The sequence below is a fragment of the Salmo salar genome, chromosome 03, assembly GCF_965601325.2.
Source record: "Salmo salar chromosome 03, fSalSal1, whole genome shotgun sequence".
Lineage (NCBI taxonomy): Eukaryota > Metazoa > Chordata > Actinopteri > Salmoniformes > Salmonidae > Salmo > Salmo salar.
In genome coordinates this window covers 80940001-80960801 of record NC_138293.1, presented here as the reverse complement: position 1 = coordinate 80960801, position 20801 = coordinate 80940001, and the positions used below count along the sequence as shown (strand labels likewise).

The 20801-nt window shown below is 43.8% G+C and overlaps 2 protein-coding genes, 1 long non-coding RNA gene and 1 other non-coding gene across 6 annotated transcripts in view; 2 read left to right on the top strand and 2 right to left on the bottom strand.

Annotated features, from left to right (window-relative positions):
- The window catches only part of LOC106601756 (serine/threonine-protein kinase/endoribonuclease IRE1), a 31436-nt gene extending 18929 nt beyond the window's left edge, over positions 1 to 12507 (bottom strand). Inside the window, exons 1-4 of the mRNA XM_045715508.2 lie at positions 12203 to 12507; positions 5390 to 5510; positions 1830 to 1863; positions 1419 to 1491 (exon numbers count right to left, since the gene is read on the bottom strand). Coding sequence (XP_045571464.1) covers positions 1419 to 1491; positions 1830 to 1863; positions 5390 to 5510; positions 12203 to 12283 — 309 coding nt within the window. The 5' untranslated portion in view covers positions 12284 to 12507. The remainder of the gene's footprint in view (positions 1 to 1418; positions 1492 to 1829; positions 1864 to 5389; positions 5511 to 12202) is intronic.
- Positions 12508 to 12600: 93 nt separating this feature from the next.
- Positions 12601 to 13937, top strand: LOC106601759 (uncharacterized). 2 transcript variants are annotated; one of them, XR_001328066.3, is made up of 4 exons: positions 12601 to 12853; positions 12940 to 13055; positions 13239 to 13344; positions 13532 to 13937. It is a non-coding gene; the product is annotated as an uncharacterized LOC106601759 (long non-coding RNA). The 2 variants fall into 2 exon arrangements; XR_014391698.1 differs by having other exon boundaries at positions 13220 to 13344.
- On the top strand, positions 13672 to 13813 carry LOC123741959 (small nucleolar RNA SNORA50). Its single transcript, XR_006769482.1, has one exon. It is a non-coding gene; the product is annotated as a small nucleolar RNA SNORA50 (small nucleolar RNA).
- A 183-nt stretch (positions 13938 to 14120) lies between the features above and the next one.
- Positions 14121 to 20801, bottom strand: part of LOC106601758 (testis-expressed protein 2) — a 62175-nt gene continuing 55494 nt past the window's right edge. Inside the window, exons 10-13 of one of the 2 annotated variants that reach the window (XM_045715510.2) lie at positions 19157 to 19270; positions 18442 to 18651; positions 17887 to 18007; positions 14121 to 16900 (exon numbers count right to left, since the gene is read on the bottom strand). In XM_045715510.2, coding sequence (XP_045571466.2) covers positions 16745 to 16900; positions 17887 to 18007; positions 18442 to 18651; positions 19157 to 19270 — 601 coding nt within the window. In that variant the 3' untranslated portion in view covers positions 14121 to 16744. The remainder of the gene's footprint in view (positions 16901 to 17886; positions 18008 to 18441; positions 18652 to 19156; positions 19271 to 20801) is intronic. The other variant, XM_045715511.2, reaches the window with a different exon arrangement.

The following is a 20801-nucleotide window of genomic DNA, read 5'->3' as shown; positions in this document are numbered from 1 at the left end:
GTGGTTCCTCTCTAGTGATGGTGACCCTGTTAGTCTAATAAGGGGGTTCAGTGGTTCCTCTCTAGTGATGGTGACCCTGTTAGTCTAATAAGGGGGTTCAGTGGTTCCTCTCTAGTGATGGGTGACCCTGTTAGTCTAATAAGGGGGTTCAGTGGTTCCTCTCTAGTGATGGTGACCCTGTTAGTCTAATAAGGGGGTTCAGTGGTTCCTCTCTAGTGATGGGTGACCCTGTTAGTCTAATAAGGGGGTTCAGTGGTTCCTCTCTAGTGATGGGTGACCCTGTTAGTCTAATAAGGGGGTTCAGTGGTTCCTCTCTAGTGATGGGTGACCCTGTTAGTCTAATAAGGGGGTTCAGTGGTTCCTCTCTAGTGATGGTGACCCTGTTAGTCTAATAAGGGGGTTCAGTGGTTCCTCTCTAGTGATGGTGACCCTGTTAGTCTAATAAGGGGGTTCAGTGGTTCCTCTCTAGTGATGGTGACCCTGTTAGTCTAATAAGGGGGTTCAGTGGTTCCTCTCTAGTGATGGTGACCCTGTTAGTCTAATAAGGGGGTTCAGTGGTTCCTCTCTAGTGATGGGTGACCCTGTTAGTCTAATAAGGGGGTTTAGTGGTTCCTCTCTAGTGATGGTGACCCTGTTAGTCTAATAAGGGGGTTCAGTGGTTCCTCTCTAGTGATGGGTGACCCTGTTAGTCTAATAAGGGGGTTCAGTGGTTCCTCTCTAGTGATGGTGACCCTGTTAGTCTAATAAGGGGGTTCAGTGGTTCCTCTCTAGTGATGGGTGACCCTGTTAGTCTAATAAGGGGGTTCAGTGGTTCCTCTCGTGATGGTGACCCTGTTAGTCTAATAAGGGGGTTCAGTGGTTCCTCTCTAGTGATGGTGACCCTGTTAGTCTAATAAGGGGGTTCAGTGGTTCCTCTCTAGTGATGGTGACCCTGTTAGTCTAATAAGGGGGTTCAGTGGTTCCTCTCTAGTGATGGTGACCCTGTTAGTCTAATAAGGGGGTTCAGTGGTTCCTCTCTAGTGATGGTGACCCTGTTAGTCTAATAAGGGGGTTCAGTGGTTCCTCTCTAGTGATGGTGACCCTGCTAGTGTAATAAGGGGGTTCAGTGGTTCCTCTAGTGATGGGTGACCCTGTTAGTCTAATAAGGGGGTTCAGTGGTTCCTCTCTAGTGATGGTGACCCTGCTAGTGTAATAAGGGGGTTCAGTGGTTCCTCTAGTGATGGGTGACCCTGTTAGTCTAATAAGGGGTTTCAGTGGTTCCTCTCTAGTGATGGGTGACCCTGTTAGTCTAATAAGGGGGTTCAGTAGTTCTTCTCTAGTGATGGTGACCCTGTTAGTCTAATAAGGGGGTTCAGTGGTTCCTCTCTAGTGATGGTGACCCTGTTAGTCTAATAAGGGGGTTCAGTGGTTCCTCTTACAGTCAGTCCCTCGTTGTTCTTCCCTCCTAGAGAGTACAGGCTGCCATCGTTAGGGTCAGGCAGAAAAGCTGGCCTATGGTGAGAGAGATGGGGTAGAGAATGTTAACACTCCGACAGATCATACATACTTCAAGGTGAAGTGTGTTGTGACACCTGTGCACTATAGGCCTAAATAAAGTTGGATTTGATTGTTGGATAGGGCTTACACATTGTCAGATCAGTCATCAATGAACCCTGTTGTATTTTGAATAGAGTACAGTCTTATTGCTCAAGCAGAAAAGAACAAAACACAGTTATGCATGCTCACCACATTGTGTTAATTTCCGTTGCACTCAATACACTATGACATCCAAACTGACAGACTCGCACACGGACACAAAAACTGACAAACACACACTTTAGGATACTTACTCTGCCACATGCGTTGGAACCTGCAGAACAGGATCTGTCCACAGAAGAAAACGGAAGAAAATGTGCCTTTCAGTCATCAGTGCCATGAATAGTACACTACAAATGATGACAGTACCGGTTGATCAAGAATCAGCAGCATGTATACAGTACACAATATGAACCACTACACTGCTGTCTTTCCTGTTTCAATATAAACCCCATAGTTCTTCAGTCCATAAACAATTACTCCCAAACACAGAATTAACTCAGAAGGTTTACTGAAAACGTTAAGGTCAGGGATCTTTCACTCTCTGATCTTGAGAAAGGAAAAATTAAAGATCCAGCTTTAATATCTGAAATATTTTTAATTTTGCTCCTAAATTAATCTTTGTGTGCACCTATATTTTTCAACTTACATGCACCTTGTAAAAATGGTCAGCATAGACCCCTGCATTGTTGGTCTCAGGTTAAGGGGCTCCTTAAACTGCACTTGTCCTAACTGATAAGAGGCCAACGCCCCTTATTTATCTAATGACAACAGTATAGCCTAAATAAACAGTGGCCAGTAGCCCACAGGGGACACATCAATACTCACTGTAAAGACCCAGGTCGTATTCTGAACTTCGCAGCTAGAAATGTATTGTATAGAGCGGACATGATTCCCTATTCTACATGATAGAGAAGCAGGTCTGTTCTACATCATATATTACTATCTGAATGTCCTGTAATGTCGCACCCCACTGAATGCGATACAGCACCCAGGCCACCCTGCCAAACGGGCACACACAGGGAGCAGGGCGTGATGACATTACTACTAGACAAACGCACACAGTGGCAGCGGAGTCCACGAGGTCAGCCAGATGGAACCTCTGCTCTGACTGGCAGAGGTCTGTGCTGGGTGGTTTACCTGGAACTGCCTTTACACAGGTAGCCCAATTGTGATTTAAAAAAAAATGAAAATTACTAAATTGGTCTTTTGACCAGTTAGATCAGCTTTGAAAAAGTTCTGATGTGAGAAGATCAATTAGACCAATTAGTGGGAAGAAGAAAAAAATAATCTGAATTGTGCTGCTTGTATGGATGGCTGTATTACCAAGGAATATTCAGTAGGGAACAACACTCAGAACATCGTAGATGGAACAACAAAGCCCACCCATAGAAATACTAGGGTATACAAATGATTACGATCATGACTGGTGGCGATGACATCTTTTACAGACGACCATGCTGGAGATGTATATATTTTTTAGTAGAACGTTCTGAATGTTTCTGCTCTGAATCTGGTTTCCACCATTCAACAAATGACGAAACACAGAGCTGGTCTTCACTTTCACAAACTAAAGGGGTCTCGATTGTATGTATTTTTTAGTAGAACGTTTTCTCCATTTGTAACAATAGAGAGCCGTGTTCTGACCTCAATGTTCTTTCCCTTCACTGAATATGCACCTCACCTGATAGCTTAACTGTTTGGGAGGACACACTGACTATTAATGTGTGTGTTGTCGTATGAAATAGTATACTTGGCCGGTGTGTCATAAATGTCACTGGTAGGTGCAGCAGGGTCAAGACAGTGATGCGTCGTTTTATCCACGCATAGCATTTATCCTAGGAACATTCAAAGCCGCGCTGATTGGTCAGAGTTCAGTTGTTCCTGCGTTTTAAAAGATCAAACGCTACAGACCGAATCGCCACCAAAACATTGCCATCCATACTTTGCATTTCCCCTGAATTTGGATATGAAGTTGCATGTAACTATGTAGCTTTTTAGTTAGTGACTGCAACCTGCCTGATTGACCAGATGGATAGCATTGACATCATGGATAGTTTAATTGTTTTTGGAGATAAGTAAACTGTGAATTATATCTAGTGTTATCGCTAGCTTACATCGCCGATTGAGATGGAGCTGTCTAGTAGTGCGTTGACCACACTAGGAGTTCGAAGTGTTTACAAAATTACTATTGAGATACTTAGCTACATGACATTTGTGCTAGTAGGCAACTAAAAGAGTTGCTAGCTCCATTCATTCACCATTACTGACAATGTAATGTTAGCCATCTACAGTCACTTGTTGCTTGCCTTTAGTTTATCTAATTTCAAAACGAGGCTGCGAAACTGCACATCTCCCGCGGTTCGTGGCATGGCAGGCACGAGCAAACTACGAACTCCCAGTTCGCGGGGATTCCTCTTTAGAGTTCTTCCGCGCATTTACGTAATCAGCATCTCCGAACTCCGACCATTCAGCACGGCTTTGAATGTTGCTAGGTTACTTGTGGGTGTGGTTTTGCCCATAAAAAGGACACACCAAGGATGGGACACATGCCAACCCTGGGTTGGGTCCTACCTGCTGGGCCTGAGTGACAGGTTCCTACCTCCCGCCAGGCTCCTTCTGTGGGCATTAGTCAGTTAGGCCTCCAGGGACGACAGCAGATGTTTGAAAAAGGCGACCTGGTGCAATCCCTGTCCATGTTCATATTAAACGGGCATTTTGAGGAAACACAGGGCTCAGATGGGACCAATTCCATATTCTCATGTTTATTAATTATGTTATATAGTATCAGGTGTGACTCGCTGGTTTGACATGAAAGGTCAACCATTTGTGATTCACCGTTTCCCTGTTATTCAGACCATCTGATACGGTTTGCATTTGTTGTTCACCTTGAATCCGAAATGGTGTTTCAGTAACGTTACTAGCCTAGCTACATGACTTCTAGTAAATGGACCCTGCATTAGTATGCTAATCATACCAATGCTCATTCTGACCATGTCACCTCAGACAGGATGTTTAGATATGAAAGTGTTTGTTTTTTTATAGTCACATGTACAAGTACAGTGAAACACCTTTCTTGCAAGCTCTTTTCCAACAACGCAGTAATCATTATCAGTAGAACTATAAAGTAGAACAAAAACAAGAGAAATATAAATACAGCAGAGCAGTTCACCCCTGCCTATTATGGCTGACCACGATTAAAAGCTATATCTGTCCCACTCTCTCCAGGTTAATGATTACCAGGTTAGCATGCGTGAGCAAAGCATTCACTACTCATGCGCTGGGAGAGCAGAAAATACAGTGAAAACACCCACCATTATCTAAACCCAGAAATGCCATTTACACAGTGAAAAATAATCTGTCAATACATCCCTTTATGAGAGGTAGGCCTGAGAATAACACAGCTACCGTAGTTTATGATCGACAGCCTACTCCCACGCTCACTAGAGCAGTGTTGATTTCTCTAACCATTCAGTACTTCAATAGCTGTAATTACAGTATTAGTACATGCAATGATACGCAGCGGAGGTAAAAAAGTAGGCCGACACGTGCATTCCTCCCCACTGCCTCGTACACTGTGTGATTAGTTCTCAAAATAATGTTTCTGCTCTGAATCTGGTTTCCACCATTCAACAAAAGACGAAACACAGAGCTGGTCTTCACTTTCACAAACTAAAGGGGTCTCGATTGTGATCCTTGTGGAACAACAATGGCACTTTCTTTCACAGGTGTAACTCAAACAGCACCTACAGATTGATAGAGACACAAACAAAGGTGCTAGTGAATTACTCAGGACTCTCCTCTTCTTCCTTACCCTCTTTCAGCGTCCATTTGATAGAGCCTGATTTCTTGCTGACGGCGTGTAGGTTTCCATCCAGGGTGGACACAAAGAGCAGGCTTTCGGGGAGGGAGACGGTGCTGGCGCGGCAGAAACTCTGCAAGACAGAACACAAAATACTGTTAAAGCACATCTATAGGGGAACAGAAGATAGTCTTCTTTAATGGTATTCAACATAAGCCAAGGACCTAATCTTAGTATTCACCTCTTTCAAAAAAAGAGTTTAATCTACAGCCAATGCAAGTACATTCTGTCGACCGAAGAGCTCTGGCCATATCAGCCCTGTTATGACCATGACCTCTATGGCTAGACACTATAATAATGGCAACTATAGCCATATCAGAGCCAAGGCCACATGTGTGCCGTTGTATTGTATACATGATGAATGGTTGCTACTAATTAAATGGTGGTATTATTGAACCCTGATTCATAATCTGTTTGATCATACCTAACTAACTATAAAATAGTCTACACTACATAGGAATACAGGCAATGTGCTGCCATAACAGAGAACCTCCTGCAGTTTATAAGGCCCCAGAGGAATGCCAATACTGAGAAGGACTGTTTCCCTCATTAACTGAATACATATCCTGAATACTACTACTAGACTGCGACATGGGGGGGGGCTGCAGGGATGCCAGAGGGTTAACTGCTGCCCCATATCGCCAAACATTACCCCCTCCCCAAACTGGCTGTGTAAAACACTTAGGAGCAGATGAGGGGTTAGGTCTCGCTAGCTACCTGCCTGAGGGGGAGTTACGGCTTCAGTTCGGCTTCAGTTCGTCTGTGCTCGCATAGTCCCTAACAAGACCGTCGCTTGAAAAATAAGAAAAGGATCAATAGTGCTATCTGACCATCTTGAGACACCAAGTCAGAATTCATCTAAAAGATCATTTATGACAGATTTCTTGAGTTAGGGTTTTTTCCAAGGAGATCTTTGTCATGCAATTTTGCACCTAATTAAGATATGTTTGGTGCAGTATTTAGAGAGTGAAATTTTTTGCATAAATGGTCTCATTGAATGACAAACACTTAATTGAAGAATCCTTACTGTTGACCAATCACAGACGAAGGGGCATAGACTTCTGCTTGCCTCTTTTCCCCCCATGTGCACAGCTGATGAACTGTTCCAAACTGTTTCGGATGGGAAGCACGCAGAGTCCAAATCAAGCTCTGTAACGCATCGCCGTGTGCCTCATTTCTTTTGACAATGTGGAGGGCTCTGTATTGCTCCGCATTGACATGATTGGTTGATTGTTTTATACAGGACGTACCGCCCCAACCTACAAACTCACTCCCTTGACAACTTCCTTCACAATAGCTCTTCTCCGCTAAGCACAATAAGCATGAAAGCTCTGAAGACTGGAGGCTGCTTTGCAGTAAATGCTGTACGGCCACTTCAGACATCAGATTGACCATGCAGAGCCTTTAATTGAACACAGTTGTTTTCAAAAGGGAGTCTGTAATAAGAGTGGGGAGGAAGGCTAGGTAAGGGTCTGGGGGTCAGGACTGGGAGACTGAAGAGTGGGGAGGAAGGCTAGGTAAGGGTCTGGGGGTCAGGACTGGGAGACTGAAGAGTGGGGAGGAAGACTAGGTAAGGGTCTGGGGGTCAGGACTGGGAGACTGAAGAGTGGGGAGGAAGGCTAGGTAAGGGTCTGGGGGTCAGGACTGGGAGACTGAAGAGTGGGGAGGAAGGCTAGGTAAGGGTCTGGGGGTCAGGACTGGGAGACTGAAGAGTGGGGAGGAAGACTAGGTAAGGGTCTGGGGGTCAGGACTGGGAGACTGAAGAGTGGGGAGGAAGACTAGGTAAGGGTCTGGGGGTCAGGACTGGGAGACTGAAGAGTGGGGAGGAAGGCTAGGTAAGGGTCTGGGGGTCAGGACTGGGAGACTGAAGAGTGGGGAGGAAGACTAGGTAAGGGTCTGGGGGTCAGGACTGGGAGACTGAAGAGTGGGGAGGAAGACTAGGTAAGGGTCTGGGGGTCAGGACTGGGAGACTGAAGAGTGGGGAGGAAGGCTAGGTAAGGGTCTGGGGGTCAGGACTGGGAGACTGAAGAGTGGGGAGGAAGACTAGGTAAGGGTCTGGGGGTCAGGACTGGGAGACTGAAGAGTGGGGAGGAAGGCTAGGTAAGGGTCTGGGGGTCGGGGGGGGGGGGGGGGTCGGGAGACTGAAGAGTGCAGCTAGTGCAGAAAGGCTGTGAGGAGGAACACGTGTGCCAAGATTCAAGATCTTCTGCAAAAGAGCCACACTGCTGTCTGCAGAGTCACCAATATCACCATTTTGTCTCCTGAGTGGCGCAGCGGTCTAAGGCACTGCATCTCAGTGCAAGAGGCGTCATTACAGACCCTGGGTCGATGCTAGGCTGCATCACAACTGGCTGTGATTGGGAGTCCCATAGGGCGGCGCACAATTTGCCCACTGTCGTCCGGGGTAGGCAGTCATTGTAAATAAGTATTTGTTCTTAACTGACTTGCCTAGTTAAATAAAGGTTACATTAAAAAAATGTATTGGGCTGATAAAGCAAGCATGGTTGGCTTGCTTTACTGTGAAACTCAGGGAGAAATGCGTTTCTCAGTCACCGCACAGACGAAGAGTGGGCTGAGATGGACATGTGAATGTGTTTCTCTCCAGTCCTTCTCATATCACTCTCTCTGGGAGAGGGACACAAGCCCACATGGGCAGAACTTGACTGGGTTCAGTAGCACAACATGGACAGCAATTTTGCAGAGAGGGAATGAAACAGCCAAAGAAAGAGAAATGTATGCAGGCGTAAGTGGGCGTATGCCACGGCTGAATCACTGACCCCACTTTAAGCTCTGACAGAGGCCTGGTCAAGCCAAGGGGGTGTTTCTTTCCTTGGAAGTCTCTGTGGTCAGTGAGCGCAAGGGATCATTTAAAAAAAAAAAAAATAAAAAAAAAAACACACTGATATGCGATCCGTAGTCTTCATTTTGATTTTGGCACAGGAAGAGGCCGGGTGGGGGAGTCTGTACTGTAGAGTGCTCTGGCTGCTCAAGGGTTTTGACTAGATGGGATACAGCTTTTGTAAGATTTTTACTTTCCTTAGCAGGTAAGGAGAACTTATGCAGCAGGTTAGGATAATTAACGTAGCAGGTTAGGAGGTTAAGTTTAGGAAGGGTTAGGGATAGCTAAAATACACAAAAAAAATAAAAACATATTTTGACGTTCATTTCACAAAAGCTATACATCTCTTATAGCCATGACCCAGCTAAAGGAGGCAGCTAGGGCCAGAGGGATTTTAATACCGTGCCTGACTTCTGTGTACCAACCTACTCCACTAACCCCACCCCCACTCCTCCAGCCGAAACAAAGTTAGAACAGTAGAACATAGAATTGAATGTCTTAATTCAATGGGATGAAACATCCCCTCCAAACTAGCCTGTGCTGTTTCTGTTAAAGGCAGATTACTGATCTATAATTACTCGAGGCCCTACCCAGCACTCAGACACTTACAAGGGAGAACTAGGCCTAAGTGCTGTTAGGCCAGACACCAATGTGCCCCCCCACCACAACCAGCGAGCCAGGGCCTGAGGAGCACATGGCATCCAGAACAAACAGAGTACACTTCAGTGAATCACCCCTGGCCTTTATGAATCAGACAGCCTTGTTATGTCTCTTCCTCCCAGCCGTCTCCGAAATGGACCAGACCAAACACACTCGGCCTGCTGGAGTAACGAAAGAAAACCAAGGTTACTGTATAAAGCTAGGCCTATCTGATGAAATCAAAGCAATAATAACCGAACCACTTCACTTAGGTGCTGTTTGCTAGCTACAGCTCATTTATTTAGCAGTTTATCTTAAAATGTATTTGGTAAAAAAAGGAAACGTGTGTGTTCCTGGGTTTGTTTGTTCAGTTAACCCTGCTGTAATCTTACAGTCTACACACCAGAGAGAGCTTGTGTCAATACTGGACACCTGTGGTTGTTCCCACTGGCTTATCAACTCATAAGAACTGTACCAGGAACAGTAAAACAATAACCATCAATGTCGATTTATTATTATTCATCACCACAAACATCCAGCCTGCTCTCAGTTTCAAAATCAACATCTCTGGAACATATGTCAGACGGTTGGAGTTTGTGAGAAGCAGCACTCTGTTCGAAACAACGTTTAACACCGTCAGGCCTAAAAGTACATCCTTGGAACATCTGTCCGCGGTTGTTAGGCTATACGGTATGATTGATAGTATAGGGGAGTTCAGTTCTATACGGGTCTATATCTGGGAGCGGGAGTAGAGAGAAGGGGTCATTGGAGCAGGCCCCGTTCGGTTTACATGTACTAATGCTTTTTACCAGGGAAAGAAGTCAGACATTGCGTAACACTGCTAGGGTTACATAATGTACCCGAACTTGGCGAAACAATTCTTGGCAGGTTCCGAGCTTTCACTCTGCCTCTCTCCCTCTGCAATGAGGCCATGTTCCATTAGAGAGACAGAATGAACATGCCTAAGAGTTCTCGTGCAGTGGTATCAGGAACATGTGATTGGCAGGTTTCCCATCGTTAGTCAATAGGAATCAAAGCCTTCCAGGGAAGAGGGAACACAAAGGAGGGGAAAACAAGTACTTTTTCAGTGTAATGTAATGCTACTGATGCTTAGAGCTAAAGGTCTCACTGGTAGAGACAGGTGAGAAAGTGTATATTTGTATTTTTATTTTTTACATTGCATCTAGGCTTAGGCCTAAATGTGTTCAAATGTGATACAAAGTAGGGACCAGATGTATGCTAGTTCTCAACCACTACTGGAATCACTAAGTGAGGCACTAGCCTACAGAATTCATAGGCCTAATCAAAAAGAGAGTGAAAAACATTGACGCTAGATGCACCCTCCAGAAGGGACATGGAGAACAGAAACCGGACACGGTACAAGCTGCTTCAGAAATACTTAGTGGAACTGAATGTAGAAATTACCTTCCAACTATATCAGAATATACCATTGCCTTGAAGAGGTGTTATTGACAGCAACTTTGACAATTAGGTTTTTTTTGTCATGGAGAATAAATCCTCAGTACAAGGTATTTAATGCTTCACTCTCAAGTGCTTTATCAACCTTGACTCCATTAATTCACCTTCAATGGAACATTTCCAAAACAGTCTGAATGTTTCCTCCCATTTGTAGATTTGCTGGAGCGCTCACAGTTTGTGTGCAGGCATGAATTAAGACAGGAACTGATGACGCTCATTATCATTTCACTTCTGGTGACCACAGATCAAAATCTAAGAGGGAATCTTTTTTTGAGAAGGTGAAGAAATTAAACTGACATGGTGTAAAAATGGCCCTGCATGACCAGGTTATGTATATTTTGTGTTGAACAACCTGTGTGTCCCATCTTGAGCATCTTGCCCGCATTAAATTTCACTGTGGCTTTATTTTAACTGTCTACTTGTTTTGCCCACATGCAATGCACACGTAGGCAGGTCAGATGGCCAGATATTAGTGTGTGCAGAGACTTAAAACATCAAGCATGTTTGTGTTGTGATTTCTCTGTGCATGGCCATTTGAGCACCCTTCCATTCGTCAACATTCAGTGGCACTGTCTCTGCTGCGGCTGCATGTAGACCCTAATACAGCCAGAAAAGTGCCAGCACAGCCATTGGCCTTGTGATAAGATAGGACATGCACACACAGTCAAACAGAGTATACACAAACTGAACTCTGTCTATATACACATGGTAGCACGGCCTACAAGTATAGCTGGGACAATAAACCCAAAATGATCAACACCGACCAAACATCATGGACATTTTGCTGATATCATTCATTATGATAAATAACCTATAGGGGCCTACTAGAGAAATGTGAAGTTTTAGATTAAATAAGTTTGCTAATATGGGTGATTGTTGATGGGACAACTGATAGCTACAACATTCAAAGTAGTAGTATTATGGGTAATAAATAAACAACTGTGGTGCACATTAATGTTAAAGTTATCGTTATATTTATTGTTATCATGACAAGTGTCAATTTATCATTATATGGATTTTTGTCCATATCACCCAGCTCCACCTACACTTCTGACTGCAAGAGTGTGAGCACAACCAGAACAAGCATGCTGAATTACTAGGGCACGGAGTGTGTTAAACAAACATCCCTGCACTGCTATTCATAAAGCTGCATGTTGGATAGTTACATTTTGAAGGCACTATCACAATATTTTTCTTTTATGTTTTTTCCCAATTTAGAAAGAAACATTTAACACAGAACAATGGTCTTGCTCAAGCAACCAGTGAGGTGGTGGAACTTCACCTGATTGGTCTTTACTGACAGATTCTTTACATAGGGGTCTAATCATATCAATTTAGCTAGGGTCCCTAGCCTGGCTCTAATGCCTTGGCTTCATCTTATGGCATGATTCGATTAGCCAACTAGTGTGACTTAATGGCTAGGTTGGTTGAATAAATGCTGTACAATACATTATCTGTAACATTACCCCTACTACAAAAACAGAAGACTAGCTAATACTACAGTAGTTACTTCAAGCAATTTAACAACATACAATATTGGCCGTAGCTTAGTTGGAGTCGACACTAGTTAGCTAGGCATAAAATATATAACTGGTTGTCAGCTAGCCAACCAGCTAAGGATACTAGCTAACTAGCTAATAACCATTTAGCCAAAAATATCAGCTAGTCGTAAATATTAGCTAGGTGGTGCCATGCCCGTCTTTTCTCTTGTTAGTTAGTTAACCCCTAAACACATTAGCTAACTAGCTAGCCAATATGCCAATTCCTCCCACTAAGGTTCAGTATCGTAAGTTAGGTTAGCTACTTACCATTTGAAGTGGGCCAATACTACACAGTAACGTGAAAATGCACCACAATAGGGCCCGACTGCTAACTGTCCAGTCCATCATACAGTCCAGACGGGGTAGTACGAGTTACATAGAATGCAATGCGTCGATACAACCAAGTTTTAAAGAGGCGTTCCCAAAGAGTTACAGTATCAAAACATTTCAGTTTGTCTGTGTAGTTGCTACTATTCTTGCTTCGGTAATCAAGTGTCTCTGGCTCTATGCCTGTCCAACTTGCAGCTTCCTGAAATGAATATGTGGGGTTTGGATTTAGATTGCGATGTCCGAAACAGTGGAGGAGGGGGAAATTCTAGAATGTCTCTCAACCAATAAGTACACAGCTAGCTACCGGATATGCTTTGCAAGCAAGTATAAATTCGTCGGGGGTCTTCCGGTCACATTACATCAAGCAAGAGGAACATGGAGCGTATAGCTGATTACAGACGCATGGCTCAAACTGTGCAGACTAAATTCGAATTTTGTTTACCCGTATTGTTTGATGGACGCCAAAAGATTATACATTGAAAACGGTAGTGAGTGAATGTCAACTAATCCCTATTATGTAATTTGGCAAGGAAGTTAGTAAAAAGGCCAGTAGCTAATGGCTAACTAGCTACTTACGACTCCTTTAAGGTAAGGTTCATTTGTCGACATCTGGATTGACTTTAAACATCCTTGATGTTAATTTATTTCGTTAATGTTTTGATTCTATTCCTCAGGAAAGTCGGAGGCCATTACGAGCACCACAATCATGTGCGGAGACTGCGCACGTGGTCAGCAGCATGGCCCTCTTGAGTCCACGTTGGGACCATGGAACCCCTTGTGTTTTCTTGAGGTAGTTGCATGCAATGGCAACTCAATAACCTAGGAAAATATCCATGGTTGTATGAATTTTTAACGCGTTAGACTTCTGACAGTGAAGTTGACTTTTATTGTTCTGACTCATAACACAGGCATGGGAACTAATGTGGTTGTCTCCTGTCTTGGTGAATTTAACAGATTTTCTTTGCCACTTCAGGGAATCGTCGAGTTAATGTGCGTTAAGTCTTGGAGCAGGTGACGTGTAAGCCATTAAGTGTGGCTCTTTTCCACAAAGGAACCCTGCATCATTTAAAGATGTGAAGGTGAATACAGTGAACATTACATCTGTAGTGCAATTGGGGGGGTTATGAATGATGTTTTACGCGTTAGACTTCTGATTGATGGTGAAGTTACCTTTTGTATTCTGACATTACCCATTCTCAGATCACACTGACTGTCTGCGTTTGCAATGGTAGGCTTATGTGTGCGTTTTTTTTCTTATGGATCTAGATGCAGTCATGGAACAAGTCCGATGTGGAAAATGAATACCGTGGAGAGACTTCAACTACTACACAATTTATTGAGCATTTATTAAATTGTCCAATAAAGTCACTTTTGCGGTGGAATGTTTTCATTTATATCGTAACTATACGCACTGTCTTTGAACCAGCGGAGCCCTCTCCATGGCTCTGTAGGCCAAGCTACAGCTGCAAGAGCAAATCAAAGGCTTGTTATAACTGGGGTTACTTGGCATTTCATCCCAAGTTTCTCTTTTAAATGCAACTCACATCTAATCACTATTTGTCATGTGTGTATTCTGATCTTCATTCTGAATATACTTCCTAAGGCTTTGGGTGATTTGAGGTATCCATTCCCACATTTTTGAGCAACAAGGAATAAACCAGTATACATTGTTTATAGGCAGATGTGCTCGTCAATATATTTCATTAGTTCTACGTACTGTTCAGTGACGACGTGATCAGTCCACATGGGCAGATGTCCCTATAACTCAAAAGTGCGCCATCCTTATGGGCCAAACTACTACGGTACTCATTAGTTTGGATGATCGGCTACCATTGTCAAAGCATGACTAGTTACATGCAAGCAAAGTGTTTTATTGATCAGAACTGTCATAACATTGTGACATCATGCAAGCAACTGAAATTCCAGATATATATTTTTCCTGTCATTGCAAATGTACCGAACGGTAGCGTATGAGGAAAGAATCTATGACATGGCCTCACTCACACATGGCTTAATTTAGCTTAAAACATTTAACCAACTAGACTCTCGTTATTCAAATGGCAATTCTGCCTCATACACATTGTTTTCCGACATACACAAACATTTGAATGAAGTTGTGGCAAGCAAAAACCATCTACACCAGTCATTGCCACTTGTTGATATTTGAAACGGTTTAATATTTTTCGTATGTACATAGCATGTAGGCAGGTATTTCAAGACAGGAAATTGATAAAGAAAAGCGGACGTATTTACTGAATGGCTCATGTTTCCATTGGCTGAGTGGTACGGCTGACATTAGTTATGGCTGTTTGAATCACCAGCTACAGGCATCTAAACATGTTCAGAATCTGAGTGTGTGTGAAAGCTGTAATGTGTCCTAGCTGGTGAACGCTGTCTAAGATGGTGATGCTCAACCTCCGGGCTCTGGGATGTTGCTGATCAGTCCCTCAGATGGATGTCTGACAATTAAGTAATGTAGCGCAGTGGTGCTCCAAAGAGGAAACGCATAGCTTTGGCAGTAACTAAGCATGCCTTGTCCGAACTAGAATGGACCACAGGGCAGTCCTGTTTCTGTATTGTGAGACTTGCTGTACAAGTTCACCCCCTGAATAAGACACCAGATTTGCCAGTTGCTGGTACAAAAAAGGTTGAGAAACACAGTTTTAAAAAGAGGTGTGGTGAAAGTGCTTCTTGGCCTATAAGACAGCTAGAGACAAATACATTTGACCTCTGCATTTTAAAACGGTTGATAGAAAATAACTCTGGAAATATCTCCTACCACTGCCAAAGTAATGCCAAGATTCAATCAGATCAAGCATTAACCAGCGATAGACGACACCTGCAAAGCTAATGTTTTGGAGGTGTAACTGCTGAAGCTGTGAAATCGGTGAGCAGCTGCTCTTGTGATCATTGTCACAAAGCTACACCGGCCCACACATTAGAAGTTCAGAATGAGAAAGTATAGTTTATATACAAATAATGACGCTCAAATTGAAAATCATTCAACAAAAAAAAGGATTTCTATCAGCCTAATTAAGGTGTAGAAAACATCTCACATTCCAATGTTCGAACTTGTAAACAAGGTTGCATGGGATTTCTCTTAATGCGACTCCAAACAGACAATGGCAATGTCTGCCAATTTGTAAGTCGCTCTGGATAAGAGCGTCTGCTAAATGACTTAAATGTTAAAATGCTTTAGGTATAATTCCAGAAGCCGCTTGTGGATTTGACTGCTCTAACGCAGTTCCACCTCTGACACCGGCAAAACAACCGTTATGCAGATGTGATTGAATGGAGCCCTAAGTTAGCAGTCTATTAGGGTCCTTTATATTCGACCCAGTTAGGGAACTGCCTGTTTTACATGTTAAAGGTACATTCATTAGGCCTTCTGTCTACAGTCTACACACCTCTTTTGACATCATAGCTATAAGACTATTGTGACTATACATACATTTATGGTTGGTATTTGTACACCTCGTCAACAACGTGGTTTGACTTCAGAATGGCTGAGGCAATGGTGGACAGAAGACACTGAAGGCCCTATGCGTTTGATGAAAGCTCCCAAGCTATATAGTCAGTAACTACTATATTTAGCCTTCATCTGTGACTTACCTGGGTTTCATACCCATGCCACAAGAGTGTGTGAGCACACTGAGCTAAAGCATAGACGTTATCTTGAGGGTCCAACACACATTTTCAGGTCTCAGGCAAGGTTATTCATCCCAGGCTATTCAGTAACTACCGCATGAGCCTGCCTTCTGCAGTTTGAGTTGTTTTGGGGGTAGGATGGTATTGTTGATCGATGCACAGTGGCGTTGCCCTGTTTGCATAAGGAATGCCACGCGATGGATGGGGAGGGGGCGGAGAGAGGGATAGACATTGTCTCACAATGCCCATATGTGCATTAGATGATGAAGTATGTGACAAATCACACACACACACACACAGCCTTCTCTCAATGACCATCTACATCCATCCTTTTTTCGTGGGTTTCGGGTCTGAAACTCAATGGAAAAAGAAATGCAGGTAATATAATGGACTCCGATTAGTACACACACTTTTCATGTTCGTCTATGACGTTTGGTGTAGCTGCTGTACATCACAGGTAGTGTGGTTCTTCAGTTTACACTGCATGGCAATTTGTCTGACCACACACACACACTTACAATCCAAATGGTCTGTGTATCCAGGTGAATCCATGACCTGTCTGATTGACATCATCCTCAAATTAATATTCCCTCAAACCAATGATGCAGTATGTCCCAGCCAAGTGAGAAGTAAGCAGGTTGTCTCTCTGCCTTCCTGGTAGTGGAGTCTGGAGTGGCTGTGGGATTGGCCCACTGTCCTGAGGGGAAGACAGTAAGCCCCGCCCACTACGGCACTGGCACCAGTGGTTACCGGGATGACAGGTCGCCTGGGCCTCCCTGTCCTATCGCCAATTACTTATCCTTAGCAACACCCCAGAAACAGGTCTTGTCTTCACATGTCAAAGAGTTCAGGCTCCGAGAGGTCTGGGTCCCTCAAGGCATCGGTCGATGTTGTCACAGTAGCCAGGTTGGCGTTAGAACGGGTGTCCATGGCAGAGTGCATGATGGGTAGCCAGAGGTCGTCCATGTTTGGCATCACAAATATTTTCTGTGAAAACAAAAACGGGAACTTGAGTAACTAGGAGTAAAACAGAAAACACTTCAAGCTAAAGGGGTGCCAAGAATATTTATTACATTTATGATAAGCTTTTTGTCTGTGCATGTTTGACAAGAACACTAATCTTAGTTTATCACTTGAATGCTGAACGAGGTGCTTTGGTCTAGCCGGTATCACAAAATATCAATTTATAGTAGTTATACAGTACATATTTCTGTGAAAACAACAAACAGGCCACAACACCAGTTACAGCAGTGAGCTGATGCTGTAGAAAAGTCAGATTTTGGACAAAAACCCAGGAGACTGCAGTCAATCTTATTCTGTGTGATTGGATTTGGGGATTGTCTGGAGTCTGGTGTTTTTGGGCAGCCATACATAGTCACTCACAACTGACGTGTGCGTACTTCTGTGCCTGAGTGTGTGTGGTAAGGATAATAATAATGTAGAGAGGTCTCAAACAGGGATACATGTAGTTCTACTTCGTAGCCAGGCAGAATAACTGAGTTGTCAACAGGTGTGCCTCAGGGCAGAGTTCTAGGAGCAGCCTGATCATTATATGAAGACAGAGAGCCACAAGCATACTGTCTTTGAAGTACAGCTTGGTGGGCTACTGTAAATACATCATACACAACTTTTCTGTTGTCCCATTCCCATCATTGTCTAACACTGGGAAGACATTCACTTTGTTGACAAGGGAAGAGATGCAAAGCTAAGAGAAATGGAAAACTTTGAATACATATTGAACAAAAGATACATTCATGTGATGATATGATTAATCAAATTGTATTAACAAATAGTTAGGGGGACTTAGATCTTTCTGACGGGGAAAGACTATAGAGCCCAGAGATGTTCCCAGGCAGATCCCATGTTGAGGAAAAACTCAGTCAAAGCTCCTGGATTTCAGATCACACACTACAGTTATTACATAATCCAAGTAGAGAGCCGTTATTGCTCTACTCTCCCTGGTCTCAGCATACCTGAAACTCCTGATCCAGTTTCTTCTCGATCCAGTCGGTGACGTGGGCCAGCGTGACCTCCCTCTCACCCAGCTTGGGCCGGGCTTTCAGCTCCAAGTGGGGGGGACTCCTGAAGCCATACCTGGAGGGGGAAGGTTTCCTCTGTTACACCCATTGGCTTACTGTATCCTAATATCCTGGGAAAGGTTTCTCTTACATCTATTGAACTAGTAAGCTACTAGTCTAGTCTTCCTTTTTATAATGTTTTGACTCCTCTACTTCATATTACCAGCAGAGGACATGTGGGCTAAGTGTCAACAAGCCAGGCTAAGCCCTGCTGTATCTGTATAGCTGAATAACATGAATATTCACACTGGATATTCAATATTCAGACCTTACCCCTGGAGTGAAATGTACCAAATTCTGTCTGCGGGGGGAGGTGTTATGTATACTGTATGAGGGTGACGGGGCGTTCCATATCCTAATGGTGGGGGGAGGTGGTATGTAACTGTATGAAGGTATTGGGACGTACCATTATCCTGTCAGTGAGGGGGGGTGGGCATGGATGGAACGTACCATATCCTGTCGGTGGGTGGGGGTGGTATGTTGACGGCCAGCATCCCGCGGCACTGCAGCACCTCCACGGTGAGCAGCAGGGGCGTGTTGGACACCTCCTCGATCTTCTTCTTGATAAACTCTGTCTCCGTGGCCTTCTGGAAGTACTTAGACTTGGCAATCTTGTCCACAAACCTCATGATCTTACTGGGCCGGTGGCCTCCGACGAAACTGTGAGGGAGGAGGAAGAGGAGGTGATGGAGTAATAGGAGGAAGAAGAAGGAGAGAGGACAAAGAGCAGAAAGAGGAGATGGAGAACGAGGGAGAGGGAGAGGAGAAGGAAGGATAAGGGGAAGTGAAAGAGGTGTCGGAAAAGGAAGAGGAGGGAGTGAGTCAGCATCATCAGATATTCATTAGTCTCTCTCCACCCACGATGCAGGGTAGTGAGTGGGTACATTCTGTTACTCTGGGCCGGAAAGCAGCTCCTGCCTGTATCTGTTTGTGGTACTTAGGACAATACCTTAAACCGGGCTGTAAAATAAAGTGTAACCAACAATTGCTGCATGATTATTAGCCTGCATAATTGACTGTGTTCTCTGTATCTTCTTCAATGTAATATTCTAACAGCTAAAATGAGCTGCAATTCACCAATTAGTGGTAGAAAGAGTCTCTGAAGTCTATAAAAACACTAATGGAAACAGAGACAGACACGGGCTGATGCTAAGGATGTTCTCACCCCTCCGCCCCCACCATGTCCATGGGGATTTCTGGGGGATCCTCTTCGTCAGACGATCCAGCACTGGAGGACTCTTCATCACTGTCTGCCAGGCAGTAGGCCCGAGGTCTGGGCCTGCACACACACAAAACACACACCAAAACATGAGAACAAAGGGGATGAGTATTAGTCAGCTTTAAGAAATGGAAGTGGAAAACAGATGAAAATGAGTATGAACAATTGTCTGTTGTTACTGGAGAGCGGTGTTGGCAGCATTTGTGCCTAGGAAGCCCTCAGCAAATCCAGTCTGGACACAGCAGCTCGTTCCATCGGTCAAAGCTGAGGTATTGACACTCCTTCAGTCCTGAACAGGGACTAACATTAACATTTACCCTACACTAAAGCCTAAAGGACTCCCATGTGGAACAGCATGTGAAGTAGTGTTTCTGCTCACAAGGCCATCCCTACTGTTTGCAGAGGGATTTTTTTCCCTTTTTGTCAAACCAAGTACACTCAGAAGAGCATTTGTTGAGCAGCTCAAAGACTATCATCAAATCCCCTATTAAACATTCCCAGAATGATTGATCCCTCAGAGGCCTCGGCTGGGAAATAGCCTGGTCGCACTTCTGTTTGTGCTGTCTTGCTAATTCCTGTTGTCATTGGCAAGCCATAGGACAGTGGTCACCAACCGGTTGATCACGATCGACTGGTCGATCTCCAAGGCATTCCTAGTAGATCACCAAACATTTCTGTAATAAACCCAATGATAAAAACTTGTGTTCCTTTTTTTTCTTTTCACTGTTGGTGGTAGGTGCACTTGATTCAGCATCATTAGTTGCACCAGGAAGGCAGTGTTCCCATTCTTTTAGTTTCATGTGTCTGAAGGTAGAACTCCAACTACACAGCAGGCCCAAAGAGCAAATCAAGTGCACCTATAGGCCTACCACTGGCCAATCAGGTAGCTCAGATCACCATGTCTGCACAGTTTCCTCGAGCCATAGACGGTAAAATGAAGCCTCGAATGCACAGCAAAGTTGATACTGTGAGATTTCAAAAAGTTTACGAATACAGCAAAGAGCTGATGTTTTTGTGAGTAAGTTTATGTTTAAGTTGTTATTCAGCACCGTCAACACTTTAACCAATAAAATGTGCGTTCTCCCTACTTCCACTTACGCTAACACTAGATGCACTATTGTAAAGTGGTTGTTCCACTGGATATCATAAGGTGAATGCACCAATTTGTAAGTCGCTCTGGATAAGAGCATCTGCTAAATGACTTAAATGTAATGTAAATGTAAATGTAAATGCAGTTACATTGAAGGAGTAGCCGATAGCAGAGTGCTCCGATAAACTTGCATTGCTATTACCAGTGTGATCATATACCTAAATGTTTTCAATATCATTTCTACATGATCTGAGAAGAACAACAAGCATAGCAATATGCAATGATAATGTATTGGGCCTATAGCCTACTGCACAAACCTCATTGTTACAGAACTGTTTTTAATGGGCTTACGTTTAAGTCATGTTTAAAACAAATCTGAGCTGTAGATATCGGCTTGCATTTTGACTCAGAAAGTGATCTTGACTCAGAAAAGATTGGTGACCACTGCCATAGAAGATGGCAAGACAGCACAAACAGATCTGGTACCAGACGACTTCCTTG